The 23,880-nt window shown below is 38.2% G+C and overlaps 2 protein-coding genes across 4 annotated transcripts in view; one reads left to right on the top strand and one right to left on the bottom strand.

The window, feature by feature from the left end:
- LOC139145710 (transmembrane protein 132E-like) overlaps window positions 1-11,458 on the top strand; it is a 40,512-nt gene extending 29,054 nt beyond the window's left edge. The window contains exons 4-9 of the mRNA XM_070717021.1: window positions 5,395-5,584; window positions 6,072-6,215; window positions 6,729-6,937; window positions 7,444-7,741; window positions 8,182-8,373; window positions 8,790-11,458. Of these exons, the coding sequence (XP_070573122.1) occupies window positions 5,395-5,584; window positions 6,072-6,215; window positions 6,729-6,937; window positions 7,444-7,741; window positions 8,182-8,373; window positions 8,790-9,989 (2,233 nt within the window). The 3' untranslated portion in view covers window positions 9,990-11,458. The remainder of the gene's footprint in view (window positions 1-5,394; window positions 5,585-6,071; window positions 6,216-6,728; window positions 6,938-7,443; window positions 7,742-8,181; window positions 8,374-8,789) is intronic.
- A 4,482-nt stretch (window positions 11,459-15,940) lies between these two features.
- Window positions 15,941-23,875, bottom strand: LOC139145711 (transport and Golgi organization 2 homolog). Of its 3 annotated transcripts, XM_070717022.1 has the most exons (9): window positions 23,772-23,875; window positions 22,112-22,282; window positions 21,026-21,145; window positions 20,475-20,592; window positions 19,932-20,002; window positions 19,549-19,702; window positions 19,116-19,226; window positions 18,203-18,307; window positions 15,941-17,327 (listed from the first exon to the last, which is right to left on the bottom strand). In XM_070717022.1, exons 2-9 carry the CDS (start codon window positions 22,251-22,253, stop codon window positions 17,177-17,179), a joined length of 972 nt encoding a protein of 323 aa, XP_070573123.1. In that variant the 5' UTR covers window positions 22,254-22,282; window positions 23,772-23,875; the 3' UTR covers window positions 15,941-17,176. The 3 variants fall into 3 exon arrangements, with proteins under 3 accessions (XP_070573123.1, XP_070573125.1, XP_070573124.1); XM_070717024.1 differs by lacking the exon at window positions 19,116-19,226; XM_070717023.1 differs by lacking the exon at window positions 18,203-18,307.
- Between the last annotated feature and the right edge of the window lie 5 nt (window positions 23,876-23,880).

Here is a 23,880-nt window from a genome sequence, read left to right on the forward strand (position 1 = left end):
TTGGCAGGCAGTCTGCCATCTGACCAATTCGCACAGATGTTGCATAGAGAAATATTCTTCAAGGTAGTCTAGCTCCTGTAAGCCACTGATTAAGTTGATAGCCATTCTGGTTTGCATGTGTCAATTTCCAGCAGGACTTTCTAAATTGGCTGTCAGACTACATCAAATGAAACGGATTAAAAAAGCTGACTCCATGGCAAGATGTTCTCACTTGTCAGATTTCATTAAAATAAGTTTCTCAATGTCTTGTGCTCACAAGTGGTAATTGTGATTGTACATGTATGTCATTGTATTTAGTGAAGGACATAGCTGTCTGGTATGTATATTGGCTGGGTGCAGATCGAATACACTGATACTAAACAATGAAAGCATGAATTGCAGACTAAAAAATTCAAGATTTACGGTGATGTTCTGTGTGGAAAAGCAATGAACAGATAATTTTTTGATGTAATTTATCAGGAAATTCAGGAGTTGTCAGTTGTGTATTTAGGGATTTGCATTTTACTGAACCACAATGCTTTTCAGTACACGCTACAGAAGTTTTGGTGTGGAAATTGTTATTTGACCTGATATCAAGTTTCTGGAGGGATTTTCAAGTGCCAGGTCGAGTGTATTGTTGAAAAATTTAGTACCCTAATTTCACTGAATAGTTGTCTGCTGCCAGATTGGTGTTGGAATTCATTTCAAAATTCTGTTTTATGTTTTCCTGCATCAAAGATGGAAGCATCAGAGATTTATCATGAATCTTGAAAACTTGATTGTTTGTCGAGCTTTTGCTAGCCAACATCAAACTTGAATCATGCATGGACTCCATCATGCCATGGGTTTTCAGACAATGTTCACGGTTGATATAGTCTGAAACTAGATTTCTGACCAGCAAACCTTGTCAGAAACACATACAAACATCACAAAAAAGACTGCAGGTTCACTGAAATTAGATTCACCATGTAATCTGCCTGTTTTCATGGGCTATTGTCAACACAAAGGCTCCTTCAGTTTGAAAGCTATTCAACACTTGTTTAATCTGGAGTTGGAAGCTTTTGTGGGATTGAACTTGAGAATGTCAAATCCCCCTCTTGTCTCAGATGAAAATTAGATGATACGTTTGTTGTGTGTGTGTTGTGAGTGTGTTATAGGGTGGATATGAACAAATAGATCCTGCGTGATTCTGCTCAGATCACGGTGTAAGTGATACTATTGCTGTTGATGCGGCCGGTATCAGTGTTGGATTGAACAGCTTTCCCAGAAGACACTGCTGTGGTCTTGTGTGGAAAGAAAGGAAGCAGGTGTGTCCGTTGCCTGGGATGCCTTCAAGTTGGTAGAAATCTGATATGGAATGGGGCTTGGGGAAATTAAACAAAACAAATATATAGATGGATTACCAAATTGTTCCGATTCAAACGGCATATTATTTACCTATTGATATACAATATATTTATAATTTAAACATATTAATTAGTTTTGTAACAAGGTTATTAAGATGTATATATTTGCAAATAGTGTTAAAAAAAAGAGTTTGATGAATGTGTATGTGTAATGAGGAATTGAAATTTCAGTTAAGTTTCGGAGATGTTACTGTTAAATTTCCAATAGACATTTACTATTGTTTGGCCAAGTGTGATTTGCAGAACGAGATTCCGCTTTGAACGCTTTTTAGCCTGTAATGGTAAAATTTCTGAAAGATGAGGAAAACGCTTCTCCCACTACCCCCCCCCCCCCCCCCCCCCAAAAAAAAAATGGAAGCTGACAATTATGAAAAATGTGGAAGTAGGTTGTTGCACACAACAATCTGCTCAGAGTACGGCATGATATGATGAAGGAAGACAACATAAGACATCGGAGATGTTGCTATCTCTTGTTGCAAACCATCAGCAGTCATGAAAACAAGTCAGTCAAAGGATTGCTCCTTCATGTTAGCAATGATCAATGGATACAAAAACAAGCCAGGCTGTGATAGCAGAAGCTGCAAAGTCACACTGACCTTTCACTTGTCCCTGGTTCTTTGAAAACAGTATTATCATGGAGACTGCTGGGACAACAATGCTGGTTGCAGATATGAATAATATGCACCATACTGAGATAAATTTGCAAATCATCAGCAGGTCTTGTTGCTGTTGTCAGTTAAAGGGTAGATCTTTGTTGACGATATGTTGTGCAAGAATGAGCTGTTAAACTTGGTTAAAAATGGCGACATAGAATAAAACTCTGCAGTTCTCATCTTGATCATTTTGTGTTATTCAAAGACATGCCTGTTGGTTTTGTTTCAAATCTGCTATATCTGCCGTTAACAAAAACTATTTCCTACTGGTTCAAATTGTCTCAAACTCTAAAAAATCTAGTGTTGTGCTTACAGAGAACCCAGGCTTAGTTTCTAGACAATGCTATTCAGTTTAAGACTCTCGTAGTCTGCCCACATCATTCTCCATATTGTCATGCTGGGCTATCTTTAGCAAAATAATTTTCATACCATCCAACATCACCGCAGGTGGTGCCACAGAATGAAACACTTCTCGCCGGGAGGGAAAAATGCTTGGCAAATTGGACCGTTGTCGGCTTTGCTTTTTCCTCCAGATATGAAACTTGGTGAGACTTTGTGGGAAGTGAATCAGTGGCTTTGAGAACTTTGTTAGGCAGCAAGGGAAATCCCTGATCTCAGATATCGTGCCTTGCAATGGCAAAACTGTTAGTATCAAGTGATACCTAATCCAGGTGATGACAGCCTTTGGCTAGCAGATGCCCATTCCAGATTCCTCTGTCTGTCCCCTGGGCTCCCTAGGTCAACCACCAATAGACCCAAAGGTCTGAGTTGCCCTGTAAAGTCTGCAACCTTATGAAAAATATAAAAAGTTGGAAATTTTTAGACAGTGGGTGCCAGATGATGATTTTCTTCTTTACTTTTGAAATTCTCAAAGTTATCAAATGTCTGCAAATGATAAAGATGAGATAATGTACATATCTAAATTTTCCCTGCTGTGTTCACTCTCTATGATACAATGCACAGTGTACTGTGTAGTATGTTGCTGTACTATCTCCAATACAGTTAGCTAGAGTGGACACCACGTGATGCACGTAACATGGTTTTTTGGGGCTCTGCAAAACAAAATGGAGAATGACAACCAGATTGTGGAGGAAAAATGATCAGGCCTTGAGGTTGACACCTGGTCTTAATGATTGAATGCATCCTGATGTCCAGTTAAAGTTTAATTGGGTAGAACCTTATGAGCAAGGACGCTCATAGATGGTGACAGGAAGAAAATGGCCCTAGGGCAGGCTGTTTTGGTAGCTTCACAGCCTGCGTCACACCAAGTCAAATTTTAAAAATGCAATGATTGTACCATTAAAGGCAAAGACTCTTTTGACATATTTTTAGTCAAGCATCCATACTGTCTACATTGGGTTTTGTTAATCCAAAAAGAGTTAATGGATGCTCGACTAAAAACCTTTTGCAATAGATAATCGCAAGTTTGAAGTGTCCTTAAATATCTTGTTGAAATATGTATATTCTTATATAAATGGTCCAGCAACTTTGAACTTAGGCCAGCCTCTTCCTGCCTACTACAATCTGTTCAAATTCATAGCATGCAGCTAACTAGCTAAACAGTGACAATATCCATCATGGAACCAAAGCTGATCATGCGGCCGATTGTGCTGATATGTGAGTGTGTAATGCATGGCTTTCTGAAAGAACATCACTGGTGTGCCAGGCCTCTGCTATTTTATCAGTGAGAAATCTTAAGTTACAAGATATCACTGCTCAACATGGCCTTTCCACATGAAGTAGAAAATATGGAACGGTTTAACTTCATGTTAGTCCTGAGAAGTGGTCTCCAAGGCACACAAAGTCAGTTTCGTTGCTGCCCATGTAAATATTTTGAAGACTTGCAACCCACAAAATGTGAGAAAATACAGAGCTGATATTCCCATAAGGGCAAAACAGAGGAGTGTGTGATCGGCGTATCAGTTGCCAGCAAATGTTTGCTGCGAGAGATGTTAGTTTCCATACGCAGTGAAATTGATCAATCCTTTTGAATTCCGCCCCTAGTCTCAACACCATCTGTTTCAGCCGTGTACAGCTCTCTCTCTCAGCCATCAAAACATAGGGAAAAAGTGCAGCCTATTTCTCTGAAGCTGCATTTCCATGGCAACCAAGCTCTCTCAATTAAAAAGTAATAACGTCACCCTAGACCCTTCTAAAAGCGTGAATTTCCAACACATGGAAAAATGAAATCCAGACTTAGCCAAATTTCGAAAAATAGTACCAAACGGATTAAATAATTATCGTGCCTCATATTTTTCTTTTTTTGTCTGATTAAAGTGCTCTGGACTGAAAAAGGTGATTTTCTTTTTAAGTACCTGCCTTTGTGAGGGAACATTTAAATTTGAATTTTCAAGCTGGTGAGTGAAAGAAGGATGCCCAGCTTATGAGCCATATTGCCAGTGAGCCTTTTAAACAGCACGCGATGATCAGAGTTGGTTGGAGACCAGTCTACTCTGAAAGATTCATATTATGGATTGAACGTATGGTCCCGGGGCTATTTCATCTGTGCAGAACACATTCATGCATGTAAATAGAATACCCAGTTATAATATGCAGAAATTTCAAAATGTGTCATTGAAACTGGTCCCCCGTAACAGAATATTGTTGCCTGTGTGTATCATATCGCCCTGAATAAGCAGCTGTGCATGTTTTTCCAAACAAATAATGTCAGGCAGGCCTACATTGCTGGTTTAATCATGTAGAAATATTTGAAATAAAAGTATGATTTGAAAGAAAGGATGACTGGTCTCTCTGCAATCACTGTTGTTTACTTGTTTCTACACATTCCATTTCAATGTTGTACGTCAAAATAATTATTCTGTCTTTTCTGGTAAGGGATGCAGTAACTTTGAGTTAAATTTTGTTTGTATAGAGTTAAAGGTCCCTTTCAGTCGTGCTGAAAATATATGTTGTCTGTTTAAAAGGTAATATGAAGTATCTTGAAAATTTTGACATCCTGGATTCATAAAAAGCAGAAATACATGCTGCAGAAAACCCATGAAACTGAATAATTTCATACAACAATGTCTTTTGCATGTACTAACACATACTTGCAGTACAATCATATATGATTTATCAGTCAGCTTTCAAGTATGCTCAAGAACCAACCTTGGGTGTACATACCCACAATGCAACACTTCACAATTTTGATACAAACATTTGTGGGCTGTCCTAAATGTTTGGTATAGCTCAGGTCAATCTGTAGAGAGAAAGCTCTTCACAAAGATTATGAAAGGTATTGTAATGTGTTGCGGTAACATTTCCCAACCACAACCAAAAAAGCTTCAACAACTTCAAAGACACAAAAGAAATTTAGAGAAATTACAGAAATTTTCGTCCTGTTTCATTTTCTTCAGGCCAACGGAGTCCGTGAACATTTGTGACTTTGAGTTTGAAGTTGAGAATATGACCTCAGCAAGTGCAGGTTCACCCCATGTTAGCTGGAGAATAGACGACAGACTGAATGAAGAAAGTGTTCCCACCAGAATAAGTACTGTGTTTTCAAGAAACACTGGAATGATTGAAGCACTAGTGCCATTGAGAAAGGTAAGCCTTGTTACTACACAATAACATTGAAGTATGTAACTATATAGAGCGCCCTCAATCATCACTTAAGGTAGTTTGCATCTCAAAAGTGAAAGACTTAAACTTTTGCTCAAACTTTCCTCAATGAAGCTTTTGACCATTCTCTTACCAAATCAAAAATAATAATCAGGGGTCACCGTGCAAAATTTGGTACCAGAGAGAAAATTACCTGAGATTTCTCAATATTTGAAATTCAAAATGGCCGCCATCCCTGTGTTAACTTTAGGGGGAAAATAACATTTTCGATTTTTGAAAAACTAAGATAATTAAAAAAATTCTCGTACACTAAGAGCTTTAAAATTGAGCCCCACAAGTGGTAGTTCAGAAAAGAATTGTAAAAGTTCTAGAGCTTGAATATCTGTGCCTGAGGCACGTTCTACTTTAAGTACTTTATGAGTTCCATCCCTTCATATATAATTGTACACTCATATATAAATTTGATCTTTAGGAAAAGAATTTGGTGAACACTGCATTGCTGAATGGGGAGAAAGTGTCATCCCCACTTAGTATCATCAGAATTGGTTATTCAAATGAGATGGAAGATGTCACAAATACAGCAAAGTGTGTATCCATGAACCCCACCGTACTCCAGGTATGAGATATTTCATGCTTCCATTAGTTTTTTTGTCATCGTTCAAAAGGAAATAATGTGTTCGATTTTGTCAATTTTAAGATTCTGATAGACAATGGGTGAGTATGAACTCCAAGAAAAGGGGTAGCTTTAATTTGATGATCTGCTTTTGTAGTTTTGTAATTTATTGTAATTTGAAGAGTATAAATGATGACACCTAGTTAATATCCGTGTGATGCCAGAGATTCCAATGAATGATTTCAGTGCAAGTAATACATGTTCAGGCTGATTGCATTGCACATACATACAAACATACAAAACACAGAATTATCCCCGCCTTGAGAAAAGTTTATCATTCTCAGTGGTTAAACTTCAGCCACAACATTTGGCATGTATATCAACATTAAATTTCCATCATATCGCTGCCCTTCATTTTCAAGTAAATGACCGCTAGCTCATCACTCGAAAATCCAATCTTCCATCAAATATCGGTCAGTCAGACAGAATCAGTCAATAGAATTCATTTCTTCTCAGGCTGCTGCCGACTGCAGTAATGTCTACCTCGATGGTACAGAGAATGATGGCGCCCTCAGTGTCAACATCAAGGTGACTTACAATGGAATCACAGAGGACGTTACCTACACTGTGTGGGTGCCAGAACTACCTCTGACTGTCACACTCACTGATGAGAAACTTAGCTTAATCAAGAGTTGGAAAGTACCAGAAATGGATTTGATGAACAGGTGTGTAGAAATATTCTGTTTCATAAATAGACCTGTTGAATGGTTTGTTCATAATTTCCGGGGCTGATGACCATCTAGTCTTGTCATAAACTGTCTATAGATAAATTGTACACATTGATGACTACCAATATTTCATTTTAGGTTTTGTGTTAGTTTTGATAGAACTTCATTTACAAAAATTACGGCAACTGTAAACAGAGTAATTCCATCTTCCATGTTAATTTTGATGAAAAAGATGACAATTTTGCTTCATTTGACTAAAACTATGTATGTCTTTTGCAATTACAAAACATCCGCCTATACAAATGTAGTAATGATTTTGTCAGCATGTTTTCAAACCTTGTCATGTGAGAGCTTTTTAGTTTCTCAGAATATTGTCTGGAAAACAGTGTTGATTCATATCATGGGAAGCTGTCAAGATGAAAAGTTCATCTGACAAGACTTGGAATTCACATGTGTGATGAATTTTGAAAGGAAAATGTAAATCTGGATTGATCTCGTTTCAGATTTCCCAGAAATACAGATTTCAGCAACCCGACATCACTATTGAAGGAGGACACAGGACGTGATCATGAGCGAAACTACCGATGTCACCTGCGATACCAGGATTCGGAAGTGGACGTCTACACACGGTTCTATGCCCCTCATGAAGATACAGACAGTAGAGCGTACTTATTCAATGAATCACTGATGCAGAGAGTGACCTCACTCTTATCGGACCAGTTGAAAATATCGGATAAAACCATTGCAGTTCTGAATGGCCGTAAAGTGATCGGTCATTCACCAGGCATTGCTCAGGTTGAGGTAAGGCTGAATATTCACAAACATGATTTGTCAATTTTGTCAATGATCCAAATGAGGATATTAAAATCCTTCAATTATAATGAGTTGTGTATGTACAGCTCAGCCTATAACAAACTTTTACAGAGATATTCAGATGCAACGGTTGGTCAAAATATTTTGAGTCACCATTAGCAGATATCTTCATGTATTTGCCTTATTGTTGGTTCTTTTGTAAAATGAAGTATCTTATCCTAGTCCCAAAGTAATGTCAAAATGCCCCGTGTTTGAATGGCCAACACATCCTGCATGTGAAGTCACAACCTAATTTTAATCCAGACTAGAATTTATATGCCAACAAAGACATGTTTGACACTGCAATGTGGAGCATGTTGGTGCATTCAAAGTATCAAAAGAATGTTGATGACAATATCATTTAATTTTTATTCCCCATGATATTTTAGGTCTTGGCACCGTCAAGTAATGACATACTTGGAAGCCAGCAATTCTCTGTAGCTGGTGATAAGGTTTCTGTCATTGATCTCCAAGTCAACCTGGTTACAGGCCTTGCCTTAACAACCAAGAAATATGGCTCCTTGGATGATGTGATTGAAACCAAAGCAGTAGCACAGAGGGCGCTATTTGCAGAAAGTCAGGTGGGTAGTTTTGTGTATAGTGTATTCTACTGGTGTCTGCCGAGCTGTACTCAGATTTTAGTTGATTTACAAGCTGAATTCATCTGGCCAAGCATATAATGGCAATGAGCATGTTGTGCTTTTGTTCAGCAAAATCAAGATCAGGGAATCTATGACTGATCGTAAAAATATCTGTGAATGTTGGTCTTTGGCACCCATGGTTGATGAAGAAATGTAGCAATGTAACTAATGCAAGTGAATGGCTGTAAAATACCAGAAAATTCTTTGTTAAGAAATACATTCTATTTGAATTCATTAATTCACAATTGCTGTCTTTGTGCTAATTACAGTGAAAGACATTAATCATACATGATGGCAGAAGCCTACCATCCTTGACAAATTTTACACCACTTTTTTTTTATTTTTGAAATTTACAGAAAGGCTTCATCGACATTACTGTGTTCTTTGATGACGGCAAAACAATGTCCCTAATGAATGCCAACGTCATGGAGTACAGTGTCGACATGACAAGTTTGAATAACATCGTAGCCCCAAGTCCAACTGATCACCCACCAGGACTGATTGCACTGGCTGAGGGTACCACAGGGGTTGTGCTGAAACTCAAATTGCCAGAGTTCTGCCAGAAACCGAACAAGCCGTCCTCAAATGAACTCAAAGAGACCGTGCTGTATGTGAGTGTGGAGTTCACCATTGACGGAAGACGGAAGATCATGAACAAAACAAGGAATGAATTTGACCCGGGAATCCTTCATACCGAGCCGAATACCGGTCTTTTCAGTGAAGAGGAATCCAAAGAATCAGAAGAAGAAGGACCTAAGAATCCAAGCCGAGAGGACAACCATGGAATTATACCAATTGATAAGTTGACCATTCCTAATGCAGAATATGATCCGAATGAAAATGATGATTATGAACTCGCCCACCCCAGTACTTTGCCCAGTAGACGCAGAGGATTGTCCGAGCTAGAAATCGGCATGTATGCTCTACTGGGAATCTTTTGCCTAGCGATAATCGTTTTTCTAATCAACTGTATATTATTTGCTGCTCGCTACAAGAGCAAAAGAATTCCCAACGATGGGAGGACAGTGGGTAACACACACGACTGGGTGTGGCTGGGGAAGCCAGCAGACTGCTCACAAATGAATGGAAGTTTACATGAGACTATACCCCTGGAGATGGCGTGTTCCGCCAATCATGGGGAAGATGCACAGGCTGAGGGAAAGGGGTCTGATGAAGGAGAGGGGGAGGGCAGTGAACAAGGCAGTGAGGGGCATGATGGGGGAAACAGTGTTAGTGGAGATCAGGGTAATGAGGACACGCCCAGTAGTGGTCGCAGGAACCATGACTTAGAAAGTGGCTACCACAGCAAATCAGGGTCACAGGAAATACGAATAACAATCAATCCTGGACATTGCGAGGAGGAAGAGGATGACGACAATGACGGTGATGAGGACAGTGTTACTGAAACTGTTATTGCGAACATTATTAATACAGACCCAGCTGCCATGGAGGCTGGCGACTCACCAAAATCAAGCGTTCACTTTTCTTCACACGAGAAAGTGAATGCAGACGAACTCTTGCCGCATTCGGAACATTTGAGAGAGACCCAAGCATGATGAGATAATTCCCACCTGGTTGTAGAAATGAATTAGAACAATAGGAGAAATAATGACAATGATGTTTATGAATAATATGAACTGTCAGTCAGAAGGTTCAAGTCAATTAATTGATTAAATTTAGAGGATTTAATTAATGGTCATATCCTCAAGAGGGCACTGTTGATTTAATACTGCCCTCAACTTGATGTTTTCTCATCAACAATATGCACTTCTAGGGTCATCCCCGTGGAAACTGCTAATGCTACTGACCCACCTATTCCCTGTGCCAGCACATGTCCATCAGAATGGTGTGCTTAAAACATTAACGGGAAGATGAAGGTGTCAATAAGTTTCTGAGGTAGCAGGATCAAATTCTGAAGGCTACGTACAGTACCTATTGTCAGTGCATGGCCCAACAAGTCTGAAGCAAAGATGTGTTCCTGCACAGCTGACTAAATCTGTAGTTGAAATGACATGCGTAGAGTTGTTGTTACACATACAATGATGGTCAGATTGCAGTTTTCAAAATTGATGCCATTGAATAAACACTGCATGTCTTAGCCAATCTACTGCTACCATCAAGTGAAGACATTACTGTAAACCACTGGGTTATTGTGGAGAGGCAGGGGCGTGTGTGGCAGTTGTGTTTCATGATTTTAATCAGAACATCTTTGTTATGGATACTTTTCTACATCTCTTGCATGCAGGCATTATGGGGGACTTACCACATGACTTCAACAATAGTGTTTGCACAGCAACACATGGCAACAGTGACCCTGGAGAGTCAGTGTGTGTTACACACAGTGGAATTATGAAATAACAAGCAAAACTTGTCAGTGTAAAACATTTGACAGGGCCAGTCTTTAAATGTTATCTTCTCAGAGAATATTGATTGTACAGTGACAAGACATTTATTCTGCCATCCCCTCGACATTTCAGTAAACATCCATGGCAGAGAAATACTTCAAGAAAAGAAGTAAGTAGTTCGTTGAAAATGTGATGTGTTTCTACCTTCTGGTTGACAGTTCACAAAGCAAATCTGTACAGTTTCTGGTCCAAAAACTTGCATAATTTTTAGAAAAAAGATTTTAGCCGGTATTTGTTACAAAAATAGATGGAGATTTTTAATTGTATTTATATATTGTGCTATTTAATAATGTGAATATGCTGTTAAGCATCAGTTGACCTTTAACCTCTAGTCCATCTTGTTTTCAGCCATTCTTGATCTCAAGAATGTTGTCTTCTTTCAGAATCAACCTTTGTATATTATCACTTTTCCCCCATCTTTCTCCTGAACTTGTCGTTTTATGAGAGAGTTTTTGGTGTTGCAGTTCAAGCCAAAATTCTGCAGCCCCCTCCTCTTCTGTCCCACCCGAATCAAGACATGACTATATTTTTGCTTTTCTGTTTAAAAAATTGTAAATGAACATTCAACATGACTTATGGGCTCATTGATGTCAAATAAAAATGCAGTTTGTAAAACCTTAGCTCTTTGTTCTGTGAACCTTGAATATGTGTGGTAATGTGAGTTTATTGTGTAGGCTGGGAAAAGTATGTGTGGCTGTATGTCTCTATATGTATGTATGTCAAGGGTTTTGGATAATTAAAACGTGCAGGACAAATGAAATATATACCTCTAGGGGGCAGGCTTCATCTCTGTTTCAATTATTGTGCATATCATACCATTGTTTCGCCATGGAAACCATACATCAGTCCGGGTTATGTCCATATAGAGGATAGTAGGGAAGAGCCAATGGCGTACCGTATATGTAATGAAATTAAGGCAAGAACCAATCACGTACTGTATATGTAATAAGGGTCAAAGGTTACGTTGGTTCACTTTGTTCAGATAGCGATGTGACCGGACAGATCCACCGATCGAGTGAGACTGTTGGCTACCCGGAAGTATCTTAGCTCCAGTCGATTGGCGACGTTCTACCGTGTTAAAAATTGTAAGATTTCTTCAGGAATAGTTTTCTAAGTTTCTTTACCCTTGACCATATTCGACAAAGAGTTATTGGACGTTTTTCGTTCTCTTTTCCAGCTTTTGGTTAACTTCTCGGCGATTGATCCGGCGCGCGTTTTTCTGAGCAAAGGGTCAATCATACCGGGAAATGCATGGTGATCAAAAAAATCGTGCTCCATCGTGCTCCGATGACCGACTAAAACAGTTGACCCATCTTTGCAAAGCTTGAAACATTCTCCATACTGCAGATTACAAGGTTAAATTGAAATTTGACCAAAAATAGGCGATATTTGTCGACAAATAACTTACTGTAGATTTACAAGGGTCAAATACTGATTTCTAGGAGTCGTACCCGGCCAGGAAATTCATCCAAATAAGTACACTCAGTGTGACAGTTTTCGGACGACCTCAGTTTTCGGACATTTAGTGACATGCCGTTAGTTACACTCACTTCGCTCCGTATCGATAGCGTTTTACAGGTCATGTGACCTCATATTAAGTCAGGTGACACTGTTGTCCCGTTTTCGATAGTTTTTTTTGGTAGACGCTATTGAGTTCGCTACGAGCGGCGGTCACAAATTGTCGTCTGATACCGCGTCAGTGATACTGTCAACATACTGCCGTCAGGTCAAAGTAACTGAAATTTTGACTAAAGTCCTGATTTAGCATTGAATTTTGAATGTGGGGGAGAATAATGATTTTGAAAATATTCTTTCTATTGTTCGCTACGATTGCATGTAGTTTAAACGAAAACTGCGCAGTTGTTTCGAGAAAAAAAGTACATTTAATGAACGTAAGAAGTGTACAAGTTTTCGGACAGATAATATTTAGCATGTGTAAACGTAGTAAGTGACTTACCGCGTAAAAAAACTTGACAGGTAAATAATTCCATACGATGAAATATACTCGCTATTTTTATCAAATAATGCCTGTGCTATTCTAATACAAACAAGATATGCAATGGAAACAATTATAAGTAATACTCACTGAACTAACTTAGCGAAGTTAGCCACACCGTACGATACAATATGCCGAAAGCAACACGCACAGAGGCAGCCCGTGTCCGATATCTAAGCGCCATACACGTCGAAATATAATTGAGTTGTCCATGGATTAAACATAACTAATTATCATGAAATATTCTTATGGCAGTTTTCTAAACACATCGAAATTGAAAATCGGTGGTTTGAAGTTTCAAATTATCAATACTTAGCTCCTAATCACATTCCAAACACGACGTCCGATTTCTGGGATTGCAGTCCGATTACTACGCACTCAACATAGGGTCAAAACTTTGGCAACTTTGACCCCGAAATACCACTCCCTTCGTGTCAACTGAGTTTGAGGATAACCACAATAAAGTTTCGAAAGGTATGGTAATAAGATTTCGTATTGCTGGTCATTTACGAAACGACTTTGGGCGAAATTCACTACCCTGTCCGAAAACTGTCACACTGAGTGTAATTTTCAATGTACTAACCACTTGTGTCGGTCACCATCTCGACCGTACTAAACATTGTGAGTAACGTCTACATCTAAAAACTACCCAGTGCTAAAAGTAAAGGGCGAAATCAAGCCGAAAAGTTCCAAACTCGTTGCAATGTACGAGCCCAGGTTTGCATGGTTAATTATTCGTGACGTTGGTGGCGGCAGGTTCGCTGATTGGTCAATCGTAATATCTTCTCTATGGACATAACCCGGACTGTACATATGTGTGACACTCGGTCACCATTCAGATTTTGTTTTCAAATGTTTGTTCTTTAAAAACATTGCAACAAGTGAAAATTGTAACACTGGCACTTCATTGTGTTTAGGGATAGTTCTAATTTCTTCATTGGATTTTTGCACCTCAAAGCTTTCTTTAGGGGAAGCAGACGGCTTGAGGTCAAACTTTTGTTTCAGTTGCTATGCACATACTTTGATTATCCACAGTTCTTTAGTATGTCTGTCTGTCTGTCTGTCCAATGTCCACTGCAAACTGCTGTACACATCACATTGTATTTGTGTGGAGATTCAACATGGCTAGCAGATTCGATTTTTTCAAGTGGATGTTCAACTCTAAAAATATGCAGATGAACTGAAATAAATGCATAAATGATTAAAAAAAGTAAAAAGTAAAGAAGTAAAGGTCCAATTGCGTTAAAGTTTGGCTAAATGTTGTATTCGGGATGTATTGGCCAACATTTGTCCATACTAACATAGAAATTACGTATGTAAATTTTTTAGAATTTTTTTCTCATATATCATTCTTAAAACACCCTTGAAAGTCAGATAGTTACGTGACTCAAATTTAGGCTGCTGTTGATGATCTCATTCAAGTTTGTTCAAATGATGATGAAATTATGATTGGGTTAAAATAGTTTTTTCTCCGTAACTTTCGGCACATGACTTTAACATTTTGAATATAGGTTCTATGGGATGACTTCATGCTGATTGTTCAATTGATGATGCACTGTGCTCGTGTGATTGTATCAGCCTATTTTCTCATTTGTGGTCAAAACAGCTTTTGTTGAACCACTCGACTAGTAGTGTCTCGACTTTGATTTATCAGGTGAATTACTGAAAAGTTTCACTGAATGATGGTGAAGTTAATGCACAGTGTTACAAGTGTTGCATCTGGATGCAACAGAAAGTACTCATAAATAATATTCTAATTTCTCCAGCCAAAATGTCATCAGTTCAGATCAAATTGGAGCTTAGCATCACTGACATTTTGTGATCAGAAATCCCCCTTTCCAAGCAATGGTGGTGCTCTGAGATAGGTTGACCCCGCTGCCTCAGCATGCCATAAGGCGGTGATTTACCGCATTTTCATGAAAAAGAATGTAAAGATGCAACAAGCTAACATTGTGAGACAAGATTACAATTGCTGTTATCCAAGAATAATGCAAAGGCATGATTATTTTCCCCGAAGGGGAACAGTTAGTTAACCCTTGTTTTCTCAATGTGACAATTGCAAAGGTTTCAATAGCCAGCCCCATATTAAGTGGGTCCACAAGATGGGGTCACAGATGACCAAAACGCAGATGAAATGCCCCAATTAATATTGATATCTTGGAAGTGACCTGATCCAATGCAGCCTCTGAGTGCTGCATTCGTTTTTCAATTTCATGGGTCTTCACTGTCCCGAGTTGCTAGTAGCAGTGGAGCAAGCCAGTCTCAGAGATCCATACTGCTGCAGGAGCCCGGTCACCCTAGATTCAACGACAACTCATCTTGTCATGCATATCTCTAGAGGGCGCTATGGTGGCACTGGTTGGTAGATATTTGAGCAAATGCATGGTTCATTATATAACACATAATTGACATCAAAGTAACGAGCCATGGTGGCTGAAAATTCACATTATCAAAGCCCAACTTGAAAGCCATTGCTCTGTATTACTGGTACAGTACAATCGTTAACTTCTTGTTCATTGATGACTGGTAACTTACTCTTTATTCTTTTGGTAGCCATCTACAAGGAAACAAGAAACCTTCACACATTCAAAGAAGTGTACTCCATAAAAGGAAAAGCATTTCACTCCTTTGGAATCTGATATTTCATACCTGTTTTATCATTCTTCAAATCTATGAGGAATGGGAAAAACCTGCTCTCCTTTTGGAAATATGCAATAAACAAATTGGCAGATGCATGCCGGGTATCTTTCATTAAATGCTGTAATTCCTATTCAGGAAAATGATATGCTATCAAAGTTTGTTCCTTTATTTACCAATTTCTGTTTGTCAACTTTGATGTTTCTCAGGAATGTATAAATCAGATTTGAAAGTGATATCCATGACTTTAATTGTCAGAGATTTCCATATAATTGTGTGTAACATGATTTAGTTCTGATTCAATCTGCTTGCAATCTCAACCACTGCCTTCCCCATCTGTCAACTTGGTCTAACATGGTCACCCACTTTACGATAAAACACCAAAGAAGCAATTGTAAGACACTGATCATACACAATATATCCACTCTTTCAAATCTTTCTCAAATGAAACTCAAATGACAATGTGAAATCCTATCAACACTGATTTTATTCTCATCTACTAATAAAATTCTAAAAATCATTGGTAGGTTATGTTGTATTGTTTATTACATGACAAATACAAACTCTTACAAAAGTATGAAGTACTTTCAAGATGAACTGTTTCCACTGTCAGCCACAAATGGTATGGTATGACACTTTGTCAGAGACTTTCTGAATTGAAGTGTTGAAGTAAAAACAATAAAATTACCCGTAGCTCAAAACAGTTAAGTTTTGTTGGAAAAAGAATAGAAAAAGAGAGCACACTGTTTTTAAAATTAGTAGTTGTTGCCACTATCATTTTGGTGTTAACAGATCACAGACTCGGCAATGGGATTCACTCCCTGCTACAATCTGGGAAATTCAGCCATGTCTATCCAATCCTTTGTTACAGTTCCAATCTGGAGTGTTCATTCTCAGTTAAGCCATTTTAGGCGTTTGTTCCACCTGGATATAATCTCTTCATTATGGTCCTATTATGACACCTGAAAGCTGCTTTGTTACGGAGACACTTTCAAAAGGAGCACAATAATCTTGCCACAGAGGGCCTACATCACATGCTTGATAAATTTCTTGGGCACGAGTACAAGTGTGATTTGATTCAAGTTATTGCACAAATCTCAAGCTTGAAAGACAAATGTTACATTATAGATTCATTATTCAACCAAATTAATTGTTAAGTTTTGAGTGCACAACAGCCAGTGTATTCTATGTACAAATTTCTGTTTTCTTTTCGGAAAATAATTGAATGCTCCGACATAGATATTGTGCGTCCCAAAGAAATGGACATAATTCTATAATATAAGGCAGACACACAGGCATTGGTAGACCCTTTGTGAGTCATGGGAAGTTGCTTGAAACAGACTTTTTGATGACATAGTTTGTACCTGCATATGCAATCACTGCATATGAAAGCAGAGATTTCAGATAAATTTCCTGTACACAATATTCATAATTCAATTTAAAAGTCCCAAAGTTCACAAAGGGTCATAACAAATCATTATAAAATAATTCATCTTCTCTGTAATGAAAGTTTTGATTCCCTGTGTTTTGTCTTCGGTAAATTATAAATCAGCATATAACATGAATTTGATAATAAGTTTGTTTTACTTTTCTGGCTGAGTACCAGACTCTCCAAGCTCTGTCAACTTTTAAAGCTCTACCAGCACTCTCTCTGACATCATCAGTCACACAGCCAATCACATGACTGACTGCTAAATTCAGCCAATCAAAGACCTGGATTTTCCATTTCTAAATTGAAACTGTATCTGTTTGTGATCCATTTCAAATCCTTTTCATCAGTTGGTATGGGCTCTTCTAACGTTTTCTCAAGGTACGTAACCTCATCCGTGGCATCAATCAAGATTATCGTGTGAGTCCTGTTTAAAAGGAGGGAAAAAATTCAAGACTGTCAGCAAAAGAGAATTCCCAAATCACTATAGTAAAGGTTTATGTTGCTTTAATGAAAGAGGTAACAATGAAATGGTACACAGTGAGCATTTACCAGTAATGCTAACAATGCTATACTACTGCCTGAAAGTTAAACCTTTGCACATTGAACATTTGGAACATCAAGAGATCTGCACAGACTACACAGAATCTTAAGGCTTTCTAAGTCCTCAGAAACCTATGGTTGAACGGTTCTTTATGAACTTATGTTTCTTGCAGTATTTTCTTCCCTGTAATTCAGAATGGACTCACTTAATTGGTCAAGACTTTATAAACTGCAGTAAGAGTTGTACATTCCTGGTTGAGTTAACAGAATGGAGAGAGATGAATGCTTGGTGCATGTGCAAATGGTGATTGGTGCATGTACATGGAAGGGATTAAATCTTGGAGTACGAAAATAAATGACAGACAACCAACTCATTCAAAACAAACTGATCAGCTCAAGAGTTTCTCAAACAAGAGGAAAAAGCATTGTATGTAGCTTCTTAAAGTTTTGCTTTTGCTATATTTGGCTTGTGAGCATCTGTTATGACACATATCAAGGCAGAAAGCATTGGAATTTGATTTTTTACAAAGACATGTAGCAAGAAACATTCATGGAGAGATAACAGCAAAATGAAAGTAAGGTCAAGGTCATCAGCCAATAGCAGCTTTCAAGTGATAAGCTGTGAATCTTATGATGAAATTCCAACCATTGCCGTTAGCTGCTAATCATAAAACATTATATTAATTGCATGGTGTAACTTTGAAGATGAGTTGATTATTTGGCACCTATTCTCCCTGGTGAGATGCTGCAAGTCACTACCTTGTTCCATAATTTGGTAACCTTACAACAAATGATCCAAGCTGCTTCAAAATAAAGTCTGGCATAACTTCACCCTTTTGCTCCGACGGTCGAGTGTCGTCATACCTAAACATGTACAAAAATTATGATTGTTTCATCCCTTGAGAGATAATGGTTCAAACCAAAGTAAAACCTTCCTGGACCACAGGCACTATCCATGGGGTGGTTAGCTATCCCAGGGTACAGTTCAGTAGCCTGAGAAGCATCATTTTAGTCTTGGTTACCCAGCCTGCACTTGGGGGCTCTGATGGCCACCCTTATGCAGTCTGGGAAAATCCCATTCAAAATCTCAAAGCAAAATGGCACATGAGTGACAAGAGCAATTCATCCTGGGAGCACTTATCTATGATGAAATTATTATGTGTTGAGACAGTGTCATGGAAAATAGCTTCAAGGTTGTGTTGAACAGTCTTTCGAAATCCAAGCTTAGTAATGAGTGTGAACTATGACTTTAATATCCTGGCTCAGTTGTATAATACTTGTCTGTAAAACTGATCAAAGACATTAAAGTCATACGTCACACTCATTACTGAGAACTGACTTTGTAAGCCACTTCCAATATACCTTGAAACTGTATTTTCTGTCACTTTGTCTCCAAACATAATAATTACATCATAGAAATGTTGCTCCAAGGATGCATCACTTTTGTCCACAATGCGCCATCTTGCTTGGAGATTTTTGAATGGGATTTCCTCAGACTGAGTAAGGGTGGCCGGATGAGAGCCCCAAGCGCAGTCTGGGTTACCGAGACTAGCATGATGTACGCTGACACCCCTTTGAAGATAGTGTACGAGATCAATATCAGGGTCTACTTGGAATGTTCCATTGACACTAGGGGATGTTGACAGTAATGTGGAGGGACTAGAAAAATCACCTTGAGCCATAATTTTCGTCCAGTGACCTGACACATATTGCACTTCTTTCTTGTTGAAGTTTTGGTGACAGAGTTCCTGCACACTGACGATGGATAGATTGGTCTGGATAGCTGATTTTATGGAAAAAATGTTCACCTCTTAATCAAATGAAACACTATTCTGAAGTTTTTCAAGTGGCTTTTTCTGACCAACAAAATTGAAAATATGATGTACAAAAACAAGTTATTTGCATACATTGTAACTATTACTAAAGTACACCTGATCTCATGATAGTTCTAGGTATACAAAATGAAACACTTCATTGGAAATGAGTTATCCATATCATTTTATCAGGGGCAAATCAGTCCATTACATGAATTATTTCAAAAAAAAATGGCTCTATCTCTTTATGCTGGAAAAACATAGCAAGAACACAGAAGTACAAGTACTTACGGAGTTGTATCTGACATCATTTCTATGAGTGCGTCCATGAGTTTCTCTTTTTCACCTGTGGTGGCACCATTGACAACACTGCCAAACTTTTCTTGGCCAACTACACATTTCTTCCATGGCTTACTGATTGTAGCATTGCAAAAGCCGTGTGTGCCTGAGTTGGAAATCAAAACATAATATTTCTGTCCCCTGAAGATTTTTTGAAAAAGCCTCTTGTACATTGTTGAATTTCAAGATATTTATCAAGTCATTCACAGGAAGTTGTGCTAGTTCAATGACCATTGATATTTTGGTATTTGGAATATCACAAATATTTGGTGACTGTCAGATTTTCTTTACAATTCTGACTAGTTTTGGTTTTCAACTGTCTCTCGAAATCTTACCAGGTGTTACCAACTGAGGTTCCAGTCCAGTCTTGTTGCTATAGTAACCAATTGCTTGTTGGGAATTTTGCCTATACGAATACGAAACATACACCACAGAGAAAATATTACATTCTTAAACAAAATCACAAAAGATTCCTTTTTAATACACATTTGAAAGGAGATTATGAAAAGCAGTTCAAAAGTAATACAGATAATTACACATTACGTCTGTATTTCTAAATTTTGTCAAAGGGAATTCCACAGATGTGGCATTCACAGAGGCCTTCACAGGAACATGTTGCCCCAAAATGGAGGCTAGTTTAAACAAAAGTACCATCCCTCCATCTGTGGATGGTGGTTTGAAGTATGATTACAATTTTACAGACAGCAATACTCCTTCCTGAATATACCTCAAAGCCCTAAGGTACAGTTAACTTTCTACTGTGAATGAAAACTTTCCCTTAGATGTAGCTTCCTTTTGCTGTCATTTCAGACAACTTTGTTATTTACTTTGTTATAGCACCAAGGTGACAAAACGACAGTGTGTGATAATGTCCTCACCTTGAAAGATCAAACACCAACAAATTAAAAGCATTGTACAGTTCACCTTCTTTTGAAATTTCTTGTAAATATGGAAGACACTCTTCATTGCCCTTGAGAAAATTGGATATCAGTGCACCTTAAAATGGGATAAAAATGAAAATTGGCATTGATACAGTTGGTGGAAGCTGACCAATTGTTCTTTATACCACAAATACACATGGCGAATAGAAACAATACAGGAATTCAGTGAATTGTCATGTTGCCTTATTTTGTTTTGGTTTAAAGCCAAAGGGCCACAGAAAGAATTAACAGAGACTTTAAAATAATGTTTCTTTGTGAATTTAAATAAGTTCTTCGTCTATATTCCACTATACATCAGGCCATTCATTTGATGTATAATAGCTGAAAAGTGAAAATACCTCTTCACCGATACTACTCGGAAAACGATAATGACTTTTTGACAAGAACAGAACCATCAACCTTACTCCCTCTCACCAATTCACACAAAATTATCAATCATCTGTTGAAAGCTTGAAAAATTTAAAGAGAGCTGTGTGTGTCATTCTTACCTCTTCCTTTGGCGTTGGGATCAACCTCAGGTTCTAAGATGTTCAGCAGTGTTGCTAGGCGACCACTTTTAGTTATTCCCAGCCATGTGCCACCTTCCTTACCCTGTTGTAGATCAACTCCTGCAGGAACAGAAATGAGACAGGTAGGTGGAAATTGTACAACTTTTACCCTCTAGACATTTCAACACTAGACTTGGTAAATTATTTGGCATTCGTTTCCTTTACTGTGACATCGATACATTTACCAAGAGTTCTATTCATAAAGGATTCAGTTTCCCAACAATTCAGTGCTTCAGCATATTTTCAGAAAGGTATTTCAAATGTCATTGCTATCAGCTTCAACCATGTATCTTTGGAATAGTACCAAGTACAGAATAAATAAAACCACATGAAAATAATAATGTACTCAAAGCAGCCAAGGAAGCATATTTCCATAATGTAAAAGTGAAAACATATTAAAACAATAAACTGTTCATGTAGTCTCAATTTATGATTTCATACTATTCATCTTATATTCACAAACAACAGAATTCGCAAAATGAGCGACAACCAGACTTATTTCAAGACTCTGTAAATGCTAATAATGTTGGACACAGGAAAATGCAAATAGAAAATGGAACTTTTCTGCTCCAGGAGTATCAGTAAATAAATTCCCAGTTTTCCAACTGTTTATGAAGTCTCGCTGTGATTTCCCCCAAAGATAGTTTTCATTTCAGCAGCCTGTAACTTCAATTTTTTATACAAACCATCAAGGTGAACAGATATGACTCTCCACATTTCTTTTACTCTGATATAACAGTGTAGGGTAGTTTTTGTCGGTGAAATTATTCTACAAACTGGGTAGTGAGAACTCTTTACATGGAACTCACTACCAATCATTGATAACTCCATGGTGTAATGAAGGTATGGTGAAGGGCAGAGGAAAACAAACAGTGACCAAGAAAATTAGAAATGCCTTGAAAGACTTGTACCTCTAACCAGATGTCAGATGATCACAAACAGGAAATTCAAATAATGCCATTGAGCCAGTTTTGAAATGGTACTCAGGCAGAAATGTTGTTTGACTAGGAGAAAAAATGTTCTTACCACTGAGGATATTTTGATTGTTGGGCCACCAATCAGCAGGCTTTGTCGGACGATCTAAGTATTCATCCCGATTTGAAACCAAAATCAGCCGGAAGCCATCAGGAGGTGGATTTGGATCAAACTTGAAGAATAGTAAGCACATTGTAATACTACAATGTCCTGGAGATTTATCTATTTATCAAAGACAAAATGAGATCCTTGCAGTGTTCACTTTGCTTTTATTCTGACTGAGATTAAGGATTGAGATACATCAATCTCACTGCTGTCAATCTGATGGTTCTGTTTTTGAAGTTAATATTGATGTATAAATGATTCTAGACACATGTTAGGGGTAAGTACCGGTATGGTCTACGATCTCTCCTTGGTTACGATATACGCTACACTCTGTACTGTAGCTGGGGAGAGGTCCTAGGCTAAGGTGAGCAAGTCCTGCATTGTGAGGTTTCATCCCAAGACTTAGTATATATGTGCATGTTATCCCAGTGTGCTGCAGTCTGGTAGGCTAGTTCAACCACTGATCCTTGTAGACCTTCCAGCTTTTCTGTGATTTTCTCAAGGCAGTGTCTAAAACCTGGACTGGACTCATGGACTGGACTCACCTAGTTTTTTTAATTGCAATATTTCGATGTAATAAAAATGCATTCCAATGCTGATGCAGTTTTCCATTCATGAAAACCAAAACCAATCTTCAGACTCGGTATCTTGCATGTAAGCACAGTCCGGGATCATGATGTATGTTGACTCATTGTTACCTCGATAGACATACTCTTGCATAGTGAGGAGTCTGACTGTTGGCCAGACATGAGTGATGTAAGAGTTGACAGAAAATTACATGAAGACAGTGATCTCTGATTTGGAATGTTTAGTTTTCTCTTGATTACGTATTAATTTGTAGGATCTCATGTATTGTTGAATTAACTCATTAAATGAAAAGGTAGCAATAACAATACATAGATGCTACAAATTTATCTGTAATCAAGGGAAAGCCAAACACTCCAAATCACAGATAGTTCACTCTAGATGGAGTATTCTTCTTTTTTTGTAATTCCTGTAACTCAGAGCAAAATGCTATGAAATGTGAACAGAATATGATTCAAGAGCAAGGAAACAATATATTTTGTTGGAGTATTTTGTTGTCATATTGTTGCCATACATCAATATCACTAATATCATACATCTCACTGTGCAAGAGTTTGTCTATCGTTGCTAACATACTGTATCACATGCAAGATACCAAGCCTGAAAAATGTTTTTGGTAAAGTCATCACTTCCTACCGACTATTATAACTACCACGAAAACAAAAACAGCAGTTACTGTTGTATGAAATAACGTTATTATTAGACTGTTTGAGCCCAGTCCATGAGTCAAGTCCATCAGTCCAGTCCAACAGTGCAACACTGCCTTTTCTCAAGGGTGTGTGTTTCCCTCAAGGGTCTGTGGTCCCATACTTTTTTATCATCCCCGGCGATTTTGCGTGAGGGGAAGATGGGCGGACCTTGTCAAAGGTGGACAACCGTTGCCAACCACCCAACATCTCCCAAGTACATAGCGGATCGCACATCACAGACCAGGCTGCAGGCATAACATCCATGTCTGTACATAGAGTGGGCCGAGCACCTGTAGTCGCATATACTTGGAAGCAACATAATTTTCACGTACCTTTCAGAGGTTTATAACAAAATCACGCAATTGACAGGATATCACCTTCCTTTTCAACACGCGTACACGCACTCCATGAAGCCAAAATGCAGAGTGACCTTTGCACTCA

Source organism: Ptychodera flava, chromosome 12, assembly GCF_041260155.1.
Source record: "Ptychodera flava strain L36383 chromosome 12, AS_Pfla_20210202, whole genome shotgun sequence".
In the NCBI taxonomy this organism is placed as follows: Eukaryota; Metazoa; Hemichordata; class Enteropneusta; family Ptychoderidae; genus Ptychodera; species Ptychodera flava.